Source organism: Pelophylax lessonae, assembly GCF_965119305.1.
Source record: "Pelophylax lessonae genome assembly, chromosome: 9".
NCBI lineage: Eukaryota > Metazoa > Chordata > Amphibia > Anura > Ranidae > Pelophylax > Pelophylax lessonae.
The window spans coordinates 246,511,331-246,530,535 of NC_138776.1; the positions used below are offsets into that span (position 1 = coordinate 246,511,331).

General features: G+C 44.9%; 2 protein-coding genes across 2 annotated transcripts in view; both read left to right on the forward strand.

The window, feature by feature from the left end:
- LOC309564355 (uncharacterized protein) overlaps window positions 1–19,205 on the forward strand; it is a gene marked incomplete at its 3' end in the record, with an annotated part of 715,072 nt that overhangs the window by 327,354 nt on the left and 368,513 nt on the right.
- LOC309563353 (uncharacterized protein) overlaps window positions 1–19,205 on the forward strand; it is a gene marked incomplete at its 3' end in the record, with an annotated part of 522,832 nt that overhangs the window by 173,110 nt on the left and 330,517 nt on the right. The window contains 2 exon segments of the mRNA XM_082267747.1: window positions 2,451–2,559; window positions 3,006–3,113. Coding sequence (XP_082123873.1) covers window positions 2,451–2,559; window positions 3,006–3,113 — 217 coding nt within the window.

Below are 19,205 nucleotides of genomic sequence, written 5' to 3' on the forward strand. Positions count from 1 at the left end.
CCTGGAAGATTTTACCCCCTTCCTGACCAGGGGGTATTTTGCAATTCGGCACTGCGTGACTTTAACGGACAATTGCGCGGTCGTGTGAGGCTGTACCCAAACGAATTTGACGTCCTTTTTTTCCCACAAACAGAGCTTTCTTTTGGTGATATTTGATCCCCTGTGCGATTTTTTGATCATTCGCTATAAACAAAAAAAGAGTGTAAATTTTGCAAAAATAACAATATTTTTCACATTTTTTTATATGAAATTCCCCCCAAAAAAATGTAAAAATCAAAATTTAACATTTTGGGCCAATTTTTTTTTTACCATATGTTTGGTAAAAAAAAAAAAATCGCAAAAAGCGCGACAATTTTGAAAACAAAAACAATATTTTTCACATTCTGCTATATAACATTCCCAAAAAAAAAATGTAAAAATCAAATTTTTTTTAACATTTTAGGCCAATTTGTTTTCTGCTACATATTTTTGGTAGAAAACAAAAATCGCAATAAGCGTATTTGGATTGGTTTGTGCAAAAGTTATTGAGTCTACTAACTACGGGAAAGATTTATGTAATTTTTATTGTTTTTTTTTTTTTTTTTTTTACTAGTAATGGCGGCGATCTGCGATTTTTATCAGGACTGCGACATTGCGACGGACAGATCGGACTCCTCACTGACATTTTTGCCACTTTTGGGGGAACCAGTGACATTACTACAGTAATCAGTGCTAAAAATATGCACTGTTACTGTAATAATGACATTGGCAGGGAAGGGGTTAACCCTGTGGGTGATCAAGGGGTTAAATGTGAGCCCAGGGGAGTGATTCTAACTGTGGGGTGGGCGTGGCTTCTGAAATGACCATAGAGACATGTGATCCTATATAGAAGGATCACATGGGCTCTGTGATCATTGCAGGGAAAAGGACGGTCGGCTGTGTTTACAACAACTGACCGTCCTTCTGTTAGGTACCTGTTAGGTAAAGTCCGAAGTGGAGTTTGAGTGCTGAGGATTCAGGCGAAAACGTAGTCAGAGATCAGGCCGGCAACAGATCGGGCAAAGCGGTATCCAAACGTCAGCCAAAGAATGGTCAGGCAGGCAGAAGTCATACACAAGCTGGCGGTGAAGTACAGATTCGGCAGGCTGAAGAGGGGTCAAGAATACAGGCAAAAGTTCATACACGATAGTCGGTAAAAGAGCAAACAGCAGACCCAGGAAGATATTCCAAAACAAACGGGCATTGAGGAACAGGAAGTGCTGCTTTTTGAAGGCTGGGTAAATTGTACATTGTTCACAGCTGGTTAAATTGTACATTGTTCGCAGCTGGCAGCAGGTGGAGCTAGTGGGTCCAAAAGTAAAGCATCAGGCTGGAAAATCACTGCAAAAACTCCAGAGCTTCTTTGTGGCACAACAGATAAGGCTGCAAGCTACGAAACAGGGAACCTCCCGGTTCAAGGACACCCAGGTACATGACCCTTCTCTCTCAGCGGGGAACGATCGTGGGTGTCGGGCGGCAATCTGAGCCACCTGACACACGCATTGGCTTCCCCGCTGCTGAGTAGCTTCCCGCGTGCGACCGACGTAGCCCTACGTCAGTTTGCACAGGAGAGCCACCCTGCCACCGTGTATATATATATATATATATATATATATATATATATATATATATATACTGTTCTGTACAGTAAAAATGAAACAAATTAACCTGCACTTTGCCTTTGAAAAGAATTGTAGCTGGTGTGAGGGAGACGAGAGAGTGTAAAGGAGGAGGGTGGTTATTGTGTAGGATGTCCAGTACATTTGTTTATAATGGGTCCCCAGGCTGTGAAAAGAACATACTGCACAGTACATACTGTAGCTCACCAGCCCTGTATAATCGCATTGTGTTCAGCCCTGTGTACTGTAATGTGTATTTTGGTTCCTTTTATAACTCAGTTGTGCCTGAGCTCTCTTTAGAATGCAGGTGCAGGGGTTCCATCCGCCCATCCGCTCCGCTCAGCAGGAGTCTGAGACACTCGGCTGATGACGTCACTTCCGGGTGCGGGCGCCGCTCGTATATCAAAGCGGCGCTCGCAAACCAAAGCAAAATAAAATAAAAAATGTTTGCTCGTCTTTCAAGATGCTCGCAAACCGCGGTACTCGTAAACCGAGGTTTCACTGCAAGTGGTTAACTAAACCAGCTGAAGCTAGAAGCAGATTGGTTGCTATGTGTGTCTACTTCAAATTCTGTCTGTTCCAGTTTTGGTCAATTCCCCTAATGTATTCAGTCAGTGTGTGTGTTTCCTACAGATGGATCCAGTAACAGAAATCCCCCAGAGAGATGTCCCCGTCCTCTGTATTCCCGGGACTCCACACAGGAAGATCAGGAGATCCCTCAGGAGGATCAGGTAGATGTAAGTGAGGATCTTATTGATATGTTTTCTCAATAAATTAGTTACAGATAAAAAGTCTACATGGTGTCTTATCCAGGATGAAGGCCTGATTGTTGTTAAAGTTGAAGTAAAAGAAGAAGAAGAGGAGTATGGTTGGGATGATGAGCCATGCAGAGAGGAAGAAACTCCTCCAGAGATCAGCACAGGTGAGGAATAAACAGTAAATCCAGAGAAGAGTCCCAGATTCTCCCTGTTCAGTCATTTTTATGGCACCCCAAACAAAAAATCCTGCAAAAACACGCTTGGCTTAGTGTCAAAAAAGGTACATAAGCTACTTTGGCACCAAACGCGTTTCGTCCCTCAGGTGTGAATGCAGTCTAAATCCAGAAAAGACTCTCAGATTCTCCTTGTTCAGTCACTACAACAATCTCTTCTTCTCCCCCCTCCTCTGTCAGTAGATAGTAATGGGGGGACAGTATGTGCCAGTGGGGGAGTCAGGAGCCATCAGCCTCTATTAGACTCCGGCTCTCCTCCTCACATCATGTCATTGTGTGTTACCAGCCAAGAGATGTGACCAGTCTCCCCCCACACACTCTCTGGGGTCTCTCATACATCTCAGTACAGGGGGCTTCACTCTCATCTTTATTCATAGATCCCGGAGACACCAGTGAGACTCAAACAGACGCCAAAGCTGAGGAGGAGGAGGAAGAAGAACATGTGAGGATTAAAGAAGAAGAAATTCCTATAGAGATCAGCACAGGTGAGTAATTAACATTAAATACAGGATCAGAGTACGTTATCGCACGTGAATATTTTTTGGAATGATCATAAAGCATAATTAAAGCGAAAAAATAAAAATTATAGAAGGACTGAAGAGACATCTAAATCTTTTCTGCAGCGACCTCTCTTCTGCAACAAAGCAAACTCAAGCCAGCCATACATGTATCAAAATGTGGGTGGTTCAGCAGGGACCTGCCGAGTTTTGATCCATGCAGGGCCGCTGATAGGGGGGGACCACCAGCCCTCTTGTAGGGGGCCCGAGCACACAGGGGGGCCCACACAGAGAGGGGGATTAGTGATGGACAACAAATACAGAAATCTTCCTCCAGAACCTGAATCTGATCTCTCCCCCTCTCCCTGCTATCAGCTTTTATCTGCTGAGAAATAGACAGTTGTCCCTCCTCACTAATCCCCCTCCCTGCATGGGCCCCCCTCCCAGCACTGGCTCTAATGTTATCTCTGCTCAGGAGTTTATTTGTAACTTTGTTTCTCTCCCTCTGTCTCTCTGATCACGATGGAGCTCCAACTGCCCAGCCTGTATATTTTTTGCATCTCATCTTCATTTTTATTTATTAACATTGTTTTTTTTTTTTTAGATTTAGCAGGAATTATGTGAGTTATGTTATATTTGTGTCTGCTAATAGTGATTTTGTTGTAATTTTAGCTAAATATTTCTTTAATATTTTCTTGGGGGGGGGGCCCTGCCAGGTAGTCTGTACGGGGCCCTACGATTTGTAACAGCAGCCCTGGATCCATGTATGGGCAGGCTGATTCTACAGAAGTCGATCTACCAATTGACTTCTGTACAACCAGCCATGTTTGATTTTGCCTGCTTGATCAGCACCGCCGACTATAGCCGGCGGTGCTTATCAGTGTATTCTGAAGGCAGGGAGACCTCCCCACTGTCAGAACACAATAGCTCAGTGGGGAGGATTCCCCCATACACCTCGAATGTGTGGATGAGGGAATCGGGTCATTTTTTTTTTTTTTTTTCGTTTAACCCTGTGGAGCTGGGAAAAGATGTTGATGCTGGTGAGGGATGATGCATTGTTGCAGAGAAGGTGAGTATTTCCAGAGTTTAGTTCTGACTCACCATCTTCTGACATAAAACAATGTCTTTCTGAACTAAATCCTCCTATCCTTTGCAGCCAAGGAAGCTGCCATCTTAGCCTCTGTTTCATCTGCATCTGCCATGGTGCTGCACATGTGATCTGTTACGACACCAGCCATTTGATGGTTTGACAGTTTGGTTGAGAGCACAACGGCTGTGACAGTTAGCATGTCTGGCATTCCCTGAATTTAACCACTTTAAGACCGGAGGATTTTCCTGCTTAACGTCCAGGCCACTTTTTTCAACTTGGCACTGCGCGACTTTAACTGACAATTGCGCGGTCATGCAACGCTGTACCCAAACAAAATTTACGTCCTTTTTTTTCCACAAACAGAGATTTCTTTTGGTGATATTTGATCACCTCTGAGCTTTTCATTTTTTGCGATATTAATAAAAAAAGAGCGAAAATGTTTGCGAAAAATTGACATTTTCTAATTTGACAGTTAAAAAATATCCAATATATTCAATTTTTGTCATATATTTAGGCCAAAATGTATTTAGCTACATGTCTTTGACAAAAAAATTCTCAATGAGCGTATTTTTCACCGCTTTAAGACCGGAAGATTTTACCCCATTCCTGACAGGCTATATTTTGCGATTCGGCACTGCGTTACTTTAACGGAAAATTGCGCAGTCGTGCGACGCTGTACCCAAATTACATTTGAGTCCTTATTTCCCCACAAATAGAGCTTTCTTTTGGTGGTATTTGATCACCTGTGCGATTTTTAATTTTTGAAAGAAAGAGCGAAAATTTTGAAAAAAAAAAAAACAATATTTTTCACATTCTGATATATAACATTCCCCCCCAAAAAAATTTACAAATCAAATTTTTTTAACATTTTAGGTCAATTTGTTTTCTGCTACATATTTTTGGTAAAAAAATCACGATAAGCGTATTTTGATTGGTTTGCGCAAAAGTTATCGCGTTTAATAACTACGGGAAAGATTTGTCATTTTTATTGTTTATTTTTTTTTATTAGTAATGGTGGCGATCTGCAATTTTTTTTTTTTTTGCGGGACTGTGACATTGCGGTGGACAGATTGGACCCCCTAACTGACATTTTTGACACTTTTGGTGATATTACTACAGTAATCAGTGCTATCAATATGCACTGTTACTGTAATAATGACACTGGCAGGGAAGGGGTTAACACTGTTGGTGATTCGGGGAGTTAAATTTGTGCCTCATGCTTACTGACGTGTGTGGGGGGGAGGGGGTTGTGTGACACAGACACAGATCGCAGGTTCAGCTATGCTGAATCCTGTGATCTCTCCCTGTCTGTCACAGAGAAGATCCGCCCGCTTTGTTTACACAAGAGGGTGGATTTCCTCAGTCTTTCCCCAACGATCGGGGAAGAGAGACGGTGATCACCGCATCTCCTCCCCTTGCCCGACTACCGCTGTGTCTAAACACAGCGGGAGCGAGCCTCCGGCGGCGCGTGCACGCTGCCGAGAGAGGGAGGTATCTGGCGACGTAGGTCTACGTCGCCAGACCCAGCTGAGCCGCTCTGCTGCAGTAGCAGCAACGTGAGCGGTCGGCTAGTGGTTAAAGTGGAACTTTAGTCAGAAAATTAAAATCCAGTAATACACCGTCTCACCCTGCTCTGCACATGCTCACTTGCTCTCTATTTTTAGGCACTGGGCCGAATTTTTAGAGGCCGATCTGCTGACAGCCTAAAGATTTACTCTTTGCTCTGGGCTTCAGCAAAATGGCAGCCTCAAGCAAGAAGAAACCGGAACAATGCTGGAGGCAATTTACAGCACACACTAATCTGGGTAGCTTAATTATTCATGTGGAATGTATGTTCCTAGCTAAAGAACATCATTTTTTTATCAAGTTGTTATGGGTAAAGTTCCACTTTCACAGCTTGGCCCCTTTTACACTGGTGGAGTCCGCCATCAGATCCGCCCTTAGCAGGGGATCTCTCTGCTGATCCCCGCTGAACAGGCAGATGACAGGTCTGTATCCGCTCTGCTAATGCAGCGTGGACACAGACACAGCCCCCTGTCCTCTATGGGCTGTCGGATGGAAACTGACCGCCTGTCTGTTTCCATCAGACTGTCTCACGATCTGCCAGACGGATTGGAAACGTCCCCATCCGTTTGTTTTTAGCCGACGGGATCGGATGTCGGCGGGTGTCAGCGGACATGCGCTGACATCCGCTGCTCAATACAGAGCAATGGATGATCCGGTGGAGTCCGCCTCAAAAACTGACAGGTGGACCCGATCAAACCGACAGTGTGAAATGGTCCTTAAAACAAAACTAAACCCATCAATTTAACAGTTTTAAAAAAAAAAGATTACGTCGTCGACACTGTTGTTAATAATTCAGACTCGCATTGCCCTCGGCATCAAAGTTCCTTCAGATATCTGGGAGCACTCAATGACACACAGAGACGGCAGGTACGATGTCACAGAATGCCCGCTATATTCAGATAGAAAAGAACACTTTATAGAGAAAGTAAAAGGGGAAGTCCCTTTCCAGGAGATTATACACAGAATTGATACAAGAATAGCAGTTTACCATTACGTGCTTCAAGGCACGTACTTGCATATGAGCTAATTAAAATAAGGCATAGTTATAATTACATCAGACTTGTTCTAAGGGTTAAGATAAGACCTAATTAGTTACTTCAAACAGACTTACTCTAAGGGTCAGTTTGACCACAAAATGTAACTTCCTGGAAACTTTTAAGGACATTTACTTAGATAGGCTTTTTAATTAAGCTGAGTCTAGGGTTTTAGTAATAAGATGGAGTTGAAAGAACAAAATGGAGGATAGATTATTCCTTCAGACACATGCCAGGAATGCTAACTGTTACATTGGTTGTGCTCTTAACCTTCCTAGCGGTATTCCCGAGCGTGGCTCGGGTTAAATTTCAGAGACAAAAGCGGTAACCCCGAGCCACACTCGGGGTACCGCCAGAAGCATCGCTGGATCCTGTAAGAGAGGTTTCTTACCTTGTCACCGGGATCCAGCGATGTGTCCGGCGGTGTCTAGCGGCGGTTCTTCCTCCCGATCGTCTCCGTGCCCCGGCTTCCGTCTCCTTCGACATTACGTTCGCAGGGGGGTGGAACCGGCGGCAAATTCAAATGTAAAAACACACCAAACACACTGATACCATTCAAAATAAAATAAAATCACATTAGTTTGCCCCCCAGTGCCCTTTCCTGCAGTTTTACTGTACTTTTTATGTAAATATATATATATATATACGTAATTCTTGTGAATGAGCAGCCCAAACCAACTGTATACATTATATATGTATATATAATATATGTATATATATAATAAATGTATACAGTTGGTTTGGGCTGCTCATTCACAAGAATTTCATGCAAAATAATGGTACCGCTTTCAGCACCTAAAATCCAATAGGATCATACCGCCAGGGAGGTTAACCAAATTGTCAAACCATCAAATGGCTGGTGTCATAACTTATCACATGTGGAGCATCATAGCAGTTGTAGACGAAACAGAAGCTAAAATGGCAGCTTTCCTGGCTGAAAATGATAGGAAGGTTTAGTTCCACTTTAAATGAATGGGTTTAGTTCCACTTTTAATCATGAAAAGTTTTTTTATTTTATGCAGATGGACAATCCAGAAAGTATAACGTGGAAAAAGTTATCATTATGTCGAATTATGGTAAAACAGAAGACAATGACTCATCCGATTCTACAGAAGAAAACCCCACCACTGCAGATCGCCGCACAGGACCTCAGAGAGCAAAGCTAACGTCTAAACCTGCTAAGCGGAAGGGACGTGTTTCTGTTTCATCACCCCCCACCACCCATCAAACAGTTGATAGGGACGGTGAAAAATTCTCTTGTTCTGAGTGTGGAAAATGTTTTAATCAGAAAGCTCATCTTGCTTCACACCACAGGTCTCATGTAGCAAAGGAAGCCCACTCTTGTTCTGAGTGCGGGCAGTGTTTCTCTTCTAAAAGAGTTCTTATTGAACATCAGAAAACTCACGATGGAATGAAGCCGCTTTCGTGTTCCGAATGCGGGAAAGGTTTTACGCGGAAATATTCTCTTATGATGCACAAAAGAGTTCACACAGGGGAGAAGCCATATTCATGTTCCCAGTGCGGTAAGTGTTTTTCCCTGTTGACCACTCTTATCAGACACGAGCGAACACACTCTGGAGAGAAGCCATTTTCGTGTCCTGATTGCGGAAAATGCTTTAGACAGAAATCAGACGCAGTAATACATCAGAGGATTCACTCGGGAGTAAAGCCGTTTTCATGTTCTGAATGTGGAAAATGTTTTGCCTGTAAAGGAGCTCTGATGTCGCATCAACGCGCGCACAGGGGTGAGGGGCCCTATTCATGCTCCGAATGCGGCAAATGTTTTTCCATCAGCACTCACCTTCGCTATCACGTGCAAACTCACATTGATGAAAAGCAATTTCCCACTTCGGAAAGTGGGACATCCATCCCTGAGAGAGAGAGTCGTATTTTACAGCAAGGGATAAGGCCGTTTTCTTGCCCCGATTGTGGGAAGAGTTTTCCTCACCAAGGCCGTCTTACTAAGCACCGGAGATGTCACACAGGGGAAAAGCCGTTTTCCTGCCGGGAATGCAGTAAATCTTTTTCTCAAAAAAGCGATCTCATTAGACATCAAAGATGCCACACAGGAGAGAAGCCGTTTGAATGTACCGTATGCGGGAGATGTTTTTCAACCACACAAAATCTGACTTCACATCTGAGAACTCACACCGGGGAGAAGCCATATTCGTGTCCCGAATGTGGGATTTCTTTTACCTGGAAAAGATCCCTGATCAGGCATCAACGTGTACATGCAGGAGAGAAGTCGTATTCCTGTTAGGAGTTCAGAAAAGGTTTTGTCTTGAGATCTGATCTATCACAATGACACTTGAGTTGTCAACTTACTCAGGTTGAAGCACCAAAGGTTGGGGGTTTCACTGACTGGGCTGAGTTGACACTAAACTAGCTCCATTTTCATTGCCATCACATCAACGTTCAATAAACATCATTATTGTGCTATTATCCTAAATCTGTGTGTGTTCATGTTTTCTTTTACTGCCAGTATATTAAAAAACTCACTAAAGTGTATTGAATACCAGAGGTTGGCATCTATTATCCTTGCTTCTGTTTACTTAAAGATCCCTTCTTGTTGGACAGGGTAAAGAGGAAAAACGTTTTTTCCATGCACGGTCTTTGGGAAGGGGGAGTGGGGGGGGGGGTTCCTAGGGGTTCTTTGTGTTCTAAGACAGGGACCTTCAAATTTTTAAACAAAGGGCCGGATGACTGTCCTTTAGACTTTAAGGGGCTGGACTGTGGTAAGGTGTAGAAAATGCCACAGCATCAGTGGGTTTAAAAAATGCTTCAGGCTTGGTTGTCAGTGGGAGAAAAATTACATAGTGCCAGTGGTCAGTAGAAAAATAAATAGTGCCCCATCATTGGTACTGGTGCAAGGAATAGTGCCAATTGTAAGTATCAGTGGGAGGAATAGTGCCAATTGTTGGTGTCAGTGGGAGGAATAGTGCCCAATCATTGATGTCAGTGGGAGGAATAGTGCCAATTGTTGGTGTCAGTGGGAGGACTAGTGTCTCGCCGTTGGTGTCAGTAGAAGGAATAGTGCCTTATTGTTGGTGTCAACGGGAGGAATATTGCCAATTGTTTGTGTCAGTGGGAGGGATAGTGCGCCATCATGGTGTCAGTGGGAGGAATAGTGCCCCATCTTTGGTGTCAGTGGGAGGAATAGTACCTTATTGTTGGTGTCAGCGGGAGGAATATTGCCAATTGTTTGTGTCAGTGGGAGGAATAGTGCCCCATCATTGGTGTCAGTGGGAGGAATAGTGCCCCATCATTGGTGTCAGTGGCAGGAATAGTGCCTCATTGTTGGTGTTAGTGGAAGAAATGGTGCCCCATCATTGGTATTGCTGGGAGGAATAGTGCCCCATATCAGTGGAGGAACAGTGCACCAAGGGCTGGATAAAGAAAATCTGAGGACCACATCTGGCCCACGGGCCTCAGTTTGGAGACCACTGCTGTAGGAGTTATTCCCCTTTGGTCCTATAACCTTGCTGTATTTCTCTTGGCTCTCGGCAGTGTCACACTGGAGCCCCAAATGCAGATGTAGGGTCAGAACACTCATTAAGTTTGTTCAAAAATGCAACTATTGCGACTAGGCGCCAAGGAGGATTGGTGACGTGTTTAAATAACAATTTGCCGTACACACCCTACAGGTTTGGGATGAGGTCAACTAGAGACTCCAGCTGTCCACCCAGGTCTCCCCACTGGCGCCCTTGGGGGGGTTCCCCTGGTTCCCCCCTGGGGAGGACATGTCCTTCTTTGGGAGCTGGGCGGGGAGATTTGCTGTGGCCGGTTTGTCCAGGAGGGGTCCATTGTATCACTGAACGAACTCAGGGAACGTTATGGACGTTTCCCCATGGACTTTTGGAGGTATAACCAGCTCACCCATTTCCTGCGTCCCATCCTGGGCGAGGTGCGCTCTCCAACTTTGATGACATTATACGAGAAGCTTTGTATATCTAAAGACCCGATACCCCACTCCATTGCGCTGCTTTACCAGCTTCTTCTATCTGGGGATCCTACGCTGAGGCCTTTGTTCATATGGGAGTGGGAGAGAGACCTACAGAGCACCTTCACAGATCAGCATATGTTTCAGCTGACACACTCTAGCACGGTAGACACCAGAATGCAGGAGAATGGGTACAAGCTGCTAACTCGCTGGTACAGGGTCCCCTCGAGACTCGCACAGATCTACCCGGGTCAATCTGACAGCTGCTGGCGGGGAACGGGGCTCCTACCTTTATGTGTGGTGGGAGTGCCCGCTCCTGCGCCCCTTCTGGCTGGACATCCGGGCGCAGATCTTGGCGATCCAGGATGTGGACATTCCCGACGACCCGCGGCATTTCCTGCTCCACCTCCCATCCATTCCTATAAGCAGCTACAGGAAAAGCATTCTGCCACATCTTCTGAATGTGGCCCGCTGCCTGGTGTCAATTTACTGGAGACAGGCGGTGGTGCCAACCCGTGAGTCATGGGTTAAGATGCTAAACGGTATCATGGATGCAGAGGAATGTATGGCTAGGTGTAAAGACCGTTATGATAAATGTTATGCTAAATGGGCACTATGGATGCACTATAGTACAACCTCGGGATCTTCCTAGTCATACCCATGACTGTTATATGCATGAGTTACTGAAATTACAATTTACTAAGGACAATTCTACCGATACCCCAACCCCGCCCCAGGCTCCCTTTCTTCTCTCCTCTTAAGAGACTCTTTACCCCACATCACCATTCACCAGTTCCCTCCCCCCTTTCTCCCCCCCCCCCCATTTTTCTTTCTCCTCTCCCCTCATCTACCCCATCTTTTCCTCTGTTGAGAGCAAAGGGGTCGACCTCCCTCCCGCCCCTCCCCCTGGTCAGATCCCTTTGATCGATAGCTTAATGGGTTGAGCAGGGCGGGCGGAGGGCCACACTCTCAAGTGGAATAGACTGCTTGAGTGGCACTAGATATATTCAGCTATGCACGTGCCTTTTAAACCAGACTGTTCTTCCATACATCAACATGTACGTTTCTTGAAATTCCCCTTTTTGCTCCTACCATGTTATGTAGAATTACCCTTTTCTACCTTTATGGTTGTTGTCTTGTTATTCCTTTTCTTTGTATTGTAATTTATTTAAATAAAGATTATATATAAAAAAAAAAAAAAAATAACAATTTGCCCATAGCTGCAACAGAGAGTCCTCCAAGGATGCTGGAAATAGTTGCACGCGGTTACTCTCACAAGGCGCTTAGGGCAATAATCAATAAGTCCACTGGAGTTGGTATGAACTTCAAATAACTCAATTTTAGTTACCACAAGAGCCCGTCTGGCTTATCCTGGGATGGAAACCGCATGCCCAGGTCAATAGATGGAGCCAAATTGGAGACCAATCCTGCAGCTGATGGGCAGCACGTCTAGGGCATGTGTAGAGGGGAGTGCCCACGAAACTGGAGAAGGAGGATGGCCACCTTCTGACAGACATCAGCAGGTGACATAGAAGTGGCAAACCCTCCTTCTCCAGTTTCGCGGGCACCCAGCCCTCCCCTCTACACATGCCTAAACATGCTGCCCTTCAGGCACAGGATTGGTCTCCAGTTTGGCTCCATCCATCGACCTGGCCATGTGGCTTCCATCCCAGGATTAGCCAGGCAGGCTCTCGTGCTAATGTACCCATGTTTACCATCATTCTCCAGTGGTTTCCACCATCTTGTATCTCTTAAGACTAATAAATTGATTTATTTGAAGTTCATATCAACTCCAGTGGACTTATTGATTATAGCCCTAAGCTCCTTGTGAGAGTAACTGTGTGCGATTAAGCTTGTTCAGTAGACTGAAAAATAGTGTTCCAATGATTCCAAACTGCTGTACTGGTTTAGTATATTGTGGAACCCAGCTGTAAGGAGCTCCATAAGATGTACATCTCACACTTATGCCTCGTTTCCACTGAGCGCAACGGTTTGGGTCAGTACAGTTTGGAAGGATTAGAATCGTCCAGTCTATTCAGGTGAGCGTTTCCACTGCAAGTCGGGCCACCAGGGACCATGCAGGGTTTACACCAAATGAGGTGTTTGTTTTGCTCTTTCATTTGACGTGAGCATTGAAGTTTTCCTGTCCGCCAATCAGTGGAATCTATCGTGTGACGCCAGTAGCTCCGCCCTAACCGTACCGTACCATTTCCTACGGCCCTACATCTGAAGCAGGACCAGGAATGGTGCGGTTTGGTTCGGTTGTATGGGCCACTTTCATAATGGAAACACTCAAAATAGCGTACCGAACCGATCCGCTCAGTGGAAACGAGGCATTAGTCTGGTAGATCATTATTGGAGAGGAGAGAAGTTTGTTTCCACTCGAAGGCATTAAGGCAGCAGTCTGTTGTAAGAATGAGTGTACTTAGTTTCTTAAAGTGGAACATTACCCATAACCGCTTGATAAAAAATATGTTCTTAAGCAAGAAACATACATTCCACTTTAATATTTATGATACCAAAATGAGTGTGTGCTGTAAATTGCCTCCAGCATGGCTCCTGTTTCTTCTTGCTGCAAGCTGACATTTTGCAGAAGCCCAGAGCCCCTGAGCAGCAGTAAATCTTTAGATGGTCAGCACTCAGCAGATCAGACTTTACATTTTTGGCACAGGGCTCCCAGGGCAGCGCTGCAGAGAATGGCACTGACACTATCGCAAACCTATACACCACCGGACAAGAAGAGGACCCCACAGGTCATGTAACATGTCAGAAGACATCTGAAAAAAAGCAAAGTGTACAAAAAACAAATCTGGGGCAGGGAGGGGCAATGTGGGGGAGGGGGTGGGTGCCGCCTTCCAAACCTCAAGTTGGACTCTAAAATATTCCTTTGCTGGCACTTAGATAAGGAGGGCTTCTACTACTCTACTGAACTCTCTGATAGGCTCTCGCCTTGGAGGGGTCCCTCTAGTATGGACCTCGTGGATCAACTGGCGGAAGCCATTAAATTATTCTGCAAGGCTTTACTGTGCTCCCAGCTTTAGATCCATTATAGACACAGACAGGGGAACTCAATAAAGTTCTATTGACAATTTCTGGTGGTAATTTACTTAAAGCGGAGTTCCACTCAAAAATGGAACTTACGCTTATCTGTCTCCTCCCCCCCACCCCTCTGGTGCCACAATTGGCACCTTTCAGGGGGGAGCGGGTACCTGTTTTTGACAGGTACCCTGTCCCTACTTCCGTTGGACCTCGCCGCGGCTAGGTTCATCACAGGTTCGGCCCCCTACTCCTCCCTCTGCTTCCTGGCCAATTACCAAGTGCAGCGCACTTCGTGCAGTAAGGACCTGGCCGTGAATGGCGGCGGCAGCACCCGACAGCCGATGGAAACATCGGCTGCGGGGCCAACATCGCTGGACTCCAGGACAGGTAAGGTCCTAATATTAAAAGTCAGCAGCTACAGTATGTGTGTGGGGGGGGGCGCTGAACTCCGCTTTAACCACCTCCTTCCCAAGCCATTCTGACACTTTGCTCCTACATGTAAAAATCGTATTATTTTTTTGCTAGAAAATTACTTAGAACCCCAAACATTATATTTTTTATTTTTTTGGCAGAGACCCTAGAGCAGGGATCCTCAAACTACGGCCCTCCAGCTGTTGCGGAACTACACATCCCATGAGGCATTGTAAAACTCTGACATTCACAGACATGACTAGGCATGATGGGAATTGTAGTTCCCGAACAACTGGAGGGCCATAGTTTGGAGACCCCTGCCCTAGAGAATAAAATGGTGTGCGTTGGAATTTTTTATGCCACACGGTATTTGCGTAGCAGTTTTTTGGGGAAAAAAACATTCATAAATTTAAAATAAAAAAACAGTAAAGTTAGCCCAATTTTTTTTGTATAATGTGAAAGATGATGTTACGTTGAGTAAATAGATACTTAACCTGTCACGCTTCAAAATTGTGTCTGCCCGTGGAACGAGGGCAAACTATGGTGTTTAAAATTCTCCATAGGCGACGCTTTAAACGTCTTTACAGGTTACCAGTTTAGAGTGCCACAGGAGGTTCGGTGCTAGAATTATTGCTCTCGCTCTTATGTTTGCGACAATACCTCACATGTGTGGTGCGATCACCGTTTACATATGCGTTAGTAACGTATGCATTCACATTTGCGCGTAAGCATGGTGGGACGGGGCACTTTAAATTTTTTATTTTATACAATTTTTTTTTTTTGTACAAGCTTTATTGCTATCACAAGGGATGAACAGCATCATGTTTCCACCTCCGTGCTTGACTGTAGGGATGCTGTTCTTAGGGTCATAGTCTAGGGTGACCAGACATCCCCGGAGTGAGGACACTGTCCCCGGATGGAATCTGTCCCTGCTTCACCGGGTCGATGCTGGGTGGGTGCACCGTGCACCGGAGCAGGGGGGCGCCCAGGGCCGGCCCTACCATAGGTTCCGCTTGGGCTGCCTCTGGAGGGGAAGGGGGGAGCAAGCGCCGCCTGATTACAAAAAGTTCTTCTGCTTACCCGGCGGGGCCGCTGTCATACAAAGTCCCACCCTCTGGACCGGCTCCTACCTATGATAGACAGCACACTGATGACGTCTATCATAGGAGCCAGTCCAGAAGGCTGGACTTCGTATGACAGCGGCCGTGCCGTGTAAGCAGAAGAACCCTGCTCTGTGCAATCAGGCGGCGCTCTAATCCCCATGCACTGGTCACTCTGCATTAATGGGGGCACTGGTCACTCTGCATTGATGGGGGCACTATTCACTCTTAATTGATGGGGGCACTGGTCACTCTGCATTGATGGGGGCACTGGTCACTCTGCATTGTTGGGGGCACTGGTCAATCTGCATTGATGGGGGCACTGGTCACTCTGCATTAATGGGGACACTGGTCACTCTGCATTGATGGGGGCACTGATCACTCTTAATTGATGGGGGCACTGGTCACTCTGCATTGATGGGGGCACTGGTCACTCTGCATTGATGGGGGCACTGGTCACTCTGCATTGTTGGGGGCACTGGTCAATCTGCATTGATGGGGGCACTGGTCACTCTGCATTGATGGGGGTACTGGTCACTCTGCATTAACGGGGGCACTGATCACTCTTAATTGATGGGGCACTAATCACTCTTAATTGATGGGGCACTGGTCACTCTTTGATGATGGGGGCACTGGTCACTCTGCATTGATGGGTGCACTGGTCAGTCTTAATTTATGGGGGTGCTGTTCACTCTGCATTGATGGGGGCACTGGTCACTCTTAATTGATGGGGGCACTGTTCACTCTGCATTGATGGGGCACTGGTCACTCTGCATTGTTGGAGGCACTGGTCACTCTTAATTGATGGGGGCACTGGTCACTCTGCATTGATGGGGGCACTGGTCAAGTAGTATCTTTTTTTTTTATCTCATGGACGAAATGTGAGAAATAACGTATATATCATAAATCATTCCATAAACACATACCACATACACTGCATATACTGTATGATTTGAGGAAAATATGCTTATAAAATAGTTTACCATTTTCCAATAAAAAATGTCCCTGGATTTATTTTTAAAAATCTGGTCACCTTATCATAGTCAGCATTTTTCTTCCGGCTGTGTCCAATCACAGCCCAGAGCCCTGTGTTGACAAGCAACACAGGGCTCTGTACAGAGGGAACAATCTCTTTGTTTCTCCTCCCTGCAAAGCAAAAGAAATAAACAGATTTTTAGTAACAAGCAGCACACATTAACACTTGTTAGGCACACACTTAAAGTGGAGTTCCACCTAAAAGTGGAACTTCTGCTTACAGTGCCTTGCGAAAGTATTCGGCCCCCTTGAACTTTGCGACCTTTTGCCACATTTCAGGCTTCAAACATAAAGATATAAAACTGTAATTTTTTGTGAAGAATCAACAACAAGTGGGACACAATCATGAAGTGGAATGAAATTTATTGGATATTTCAAATTTGTTAACAAATAAAAAACTGAAAAATTGGGCTTGCAAAATTATTCAGCCCCTTTACTTTCAGTGCAGCAAACTCTCTCCAGAAGTTCAGTGAGGATCTCTGAATGATCCAATGTTGACCTAAATGACTAATGATGATAAATAGAATCCACCTGTGTGTAATCAAGTCTCCGTATAATTGCACCTGCACTGTGATAGTCTCATAGGACCGTTTAAAGCGCAGAGAGCATCATGAAGAACAAGAAACACACCAGGCAGGTCCGAGATACTGTTGTGGAGAAGTTTAAAGCCGGATTTGGATACAAAAAGATTTCCCAAGCTATAAACATCCCAAGGAGCACTGTGCAAGCGATAATATTGAAATGGAAGGAGTATCAGACCACTGCAAATCTACGAAGACCTGGCCTTCCCTCTAAACTTTCAGCTCATACAAGGAGAAGACTGATCAGAGATGCAGCCAAGAGGCCCATGATCACTCTGGATGAACTGCAGAGATCTACAGCTGAGGTGGGAGACTCTGTCCATAGGACAACAATCAGTCGTATACTGCACAAATCTGGCCTTTATGGAAGAGTGGCAAGAAGAAAGCCATTTCTTAAAGATATCCATAAAAAGTGTTGTTTAAAGTTTGCCACAAGCCACCTAGAAGACACCAAACATGTGGAAGAAGGTGCTCTGGTCAGATGAAACCAAAATCTAACTTTTTGGCAACAATGCAAAACGTTATGTTTGGCGTAAAAGCAACACAGCTCATCATCCTGAACACACCATCCCCACTGTCAAACATGGTGGTGGCAGCATCATGGTTTGGGCCTGCTTTTCTTCAGCAGGGACAGGGAAGATGGTTAAAATTGATGGGAAGATGGATGGAGCCAAATACAGGACCATTCTGGAAGAAAACCTGATGGAGTCTGCAAAAGACCTGAGACTGGGACGGAGATTTGTCTTCCAACAAGACAATGATCCAAAACATAAAGCAAAATCTACAATGGAATGGTTCACAAATAAACATATCCAGGTGTTAGAATGGCCAAGTCAAAGTCTAGACCTGAATCCAATTGAGAATCTGTGGAAAGAACTGAAAACTGCTGTTCACAAACGCTCTCCATCCAACCTCACTGAGCTCAAGCTGTTTTGCAAGGAGGAATGGGCAAAAAGTTCAGTCTCTCGATGTGCAAAACTGATAGAGACATACCCCAAGCGACTTACAGCTGTAATCGCAGCAAAAGGTGGCGCTACAAAGTATTAACTTAAGGGGGCTGAATAATTTTGCACGCCCAATTTTTCAGTTTTTTATTTGTTAAAAAAGTTTTAAATATCCAATAAATTTCATTCCACTTCATGATTGTGTCCCACTTGTTGTTGATTCTTCACAAAAAATGACAGTTTTATATCTTTATGTTTGAAGCCTGAAATGTGGCAAAAGGTCGCAAAGTTCAAGGAGGCCGAATACTTTCGCTAGGCACTGTACATGCTCTCCCCCCCCCCCCCCCCCCTGTGCCACATTTGGCACCTTTCAGGGCGGAGGGGGGAACGGGTACCTGTTTTTGACAGGTACCCTTCCCCATTCCCCACTTCCGGGATACGGCGCCGCCCCTCTGAAGTTCGGTCCCCTCCTTTTTCCTCCATCGCCAGGCCAATTACAAAGCGCAGCGTGCTTGGCGCATGCTCAGTAGGGAGCCAGCAGTGAAGCTGAAAGGCTTCACTGCCGGGTTCCCTTACCCTGAATGGCGGCGGCAGCACCTGAGAGCCGATACGAAAATCGGCTTCGGGTGCCAATATCGTGGAAACCCTGGATAGGTAAAGTTCTAATATTTAAAAGTCAGCAGCTTCTTTATATGTAGCTGCTGACTTTCAATTTTTACATGGGGGGAGGGGGGGGGGGGCTCAAAACTTCTTTTTAACCCCTTGATTACCCCAAGATGTTAACCCCTTACCAGTCACTATCATTATTACAGTTTATAGTGTTATTACTGTGTCAGTGTCGGTTCTCACCCAGTGTCAGTTGATGTCAGATTGTTCGCCGCACTATCACAGTCCCAATATAAGTTTCTGATCACCATCATTACTAGTTAAAAAAAATAATAATTCAGTGTATATCCCATAGTTTGCAGATTGTATAACTTTCACACAAACCTATTAATATACATTATTATTTTTATTCACCAGACAAGTAACCGAATACATTTTGGCCTAAATTTATGAAGAAATTAGATTTTTATTTTTACTGGTTATATTTTATAGCAGAAAGTAAAAATATAGTTTTTTTTTTCAAAATTTTCATTATTTTTTCGTTTATATAATAAAAATCTAGAGGTAATCAAACACCACCGAAAGAAAGCTTTAAAAAAAAAAAATGGATATAAAATTAATTTGGGTACAGTGTTGCATTACTCCACAATTACCGGTTATAGTAGCGCAGTGCTGAATAGCACAAAATGTCCTGGTCATGAAGGGGGTCAAATTCTCAAGTGGTAACACAGAGG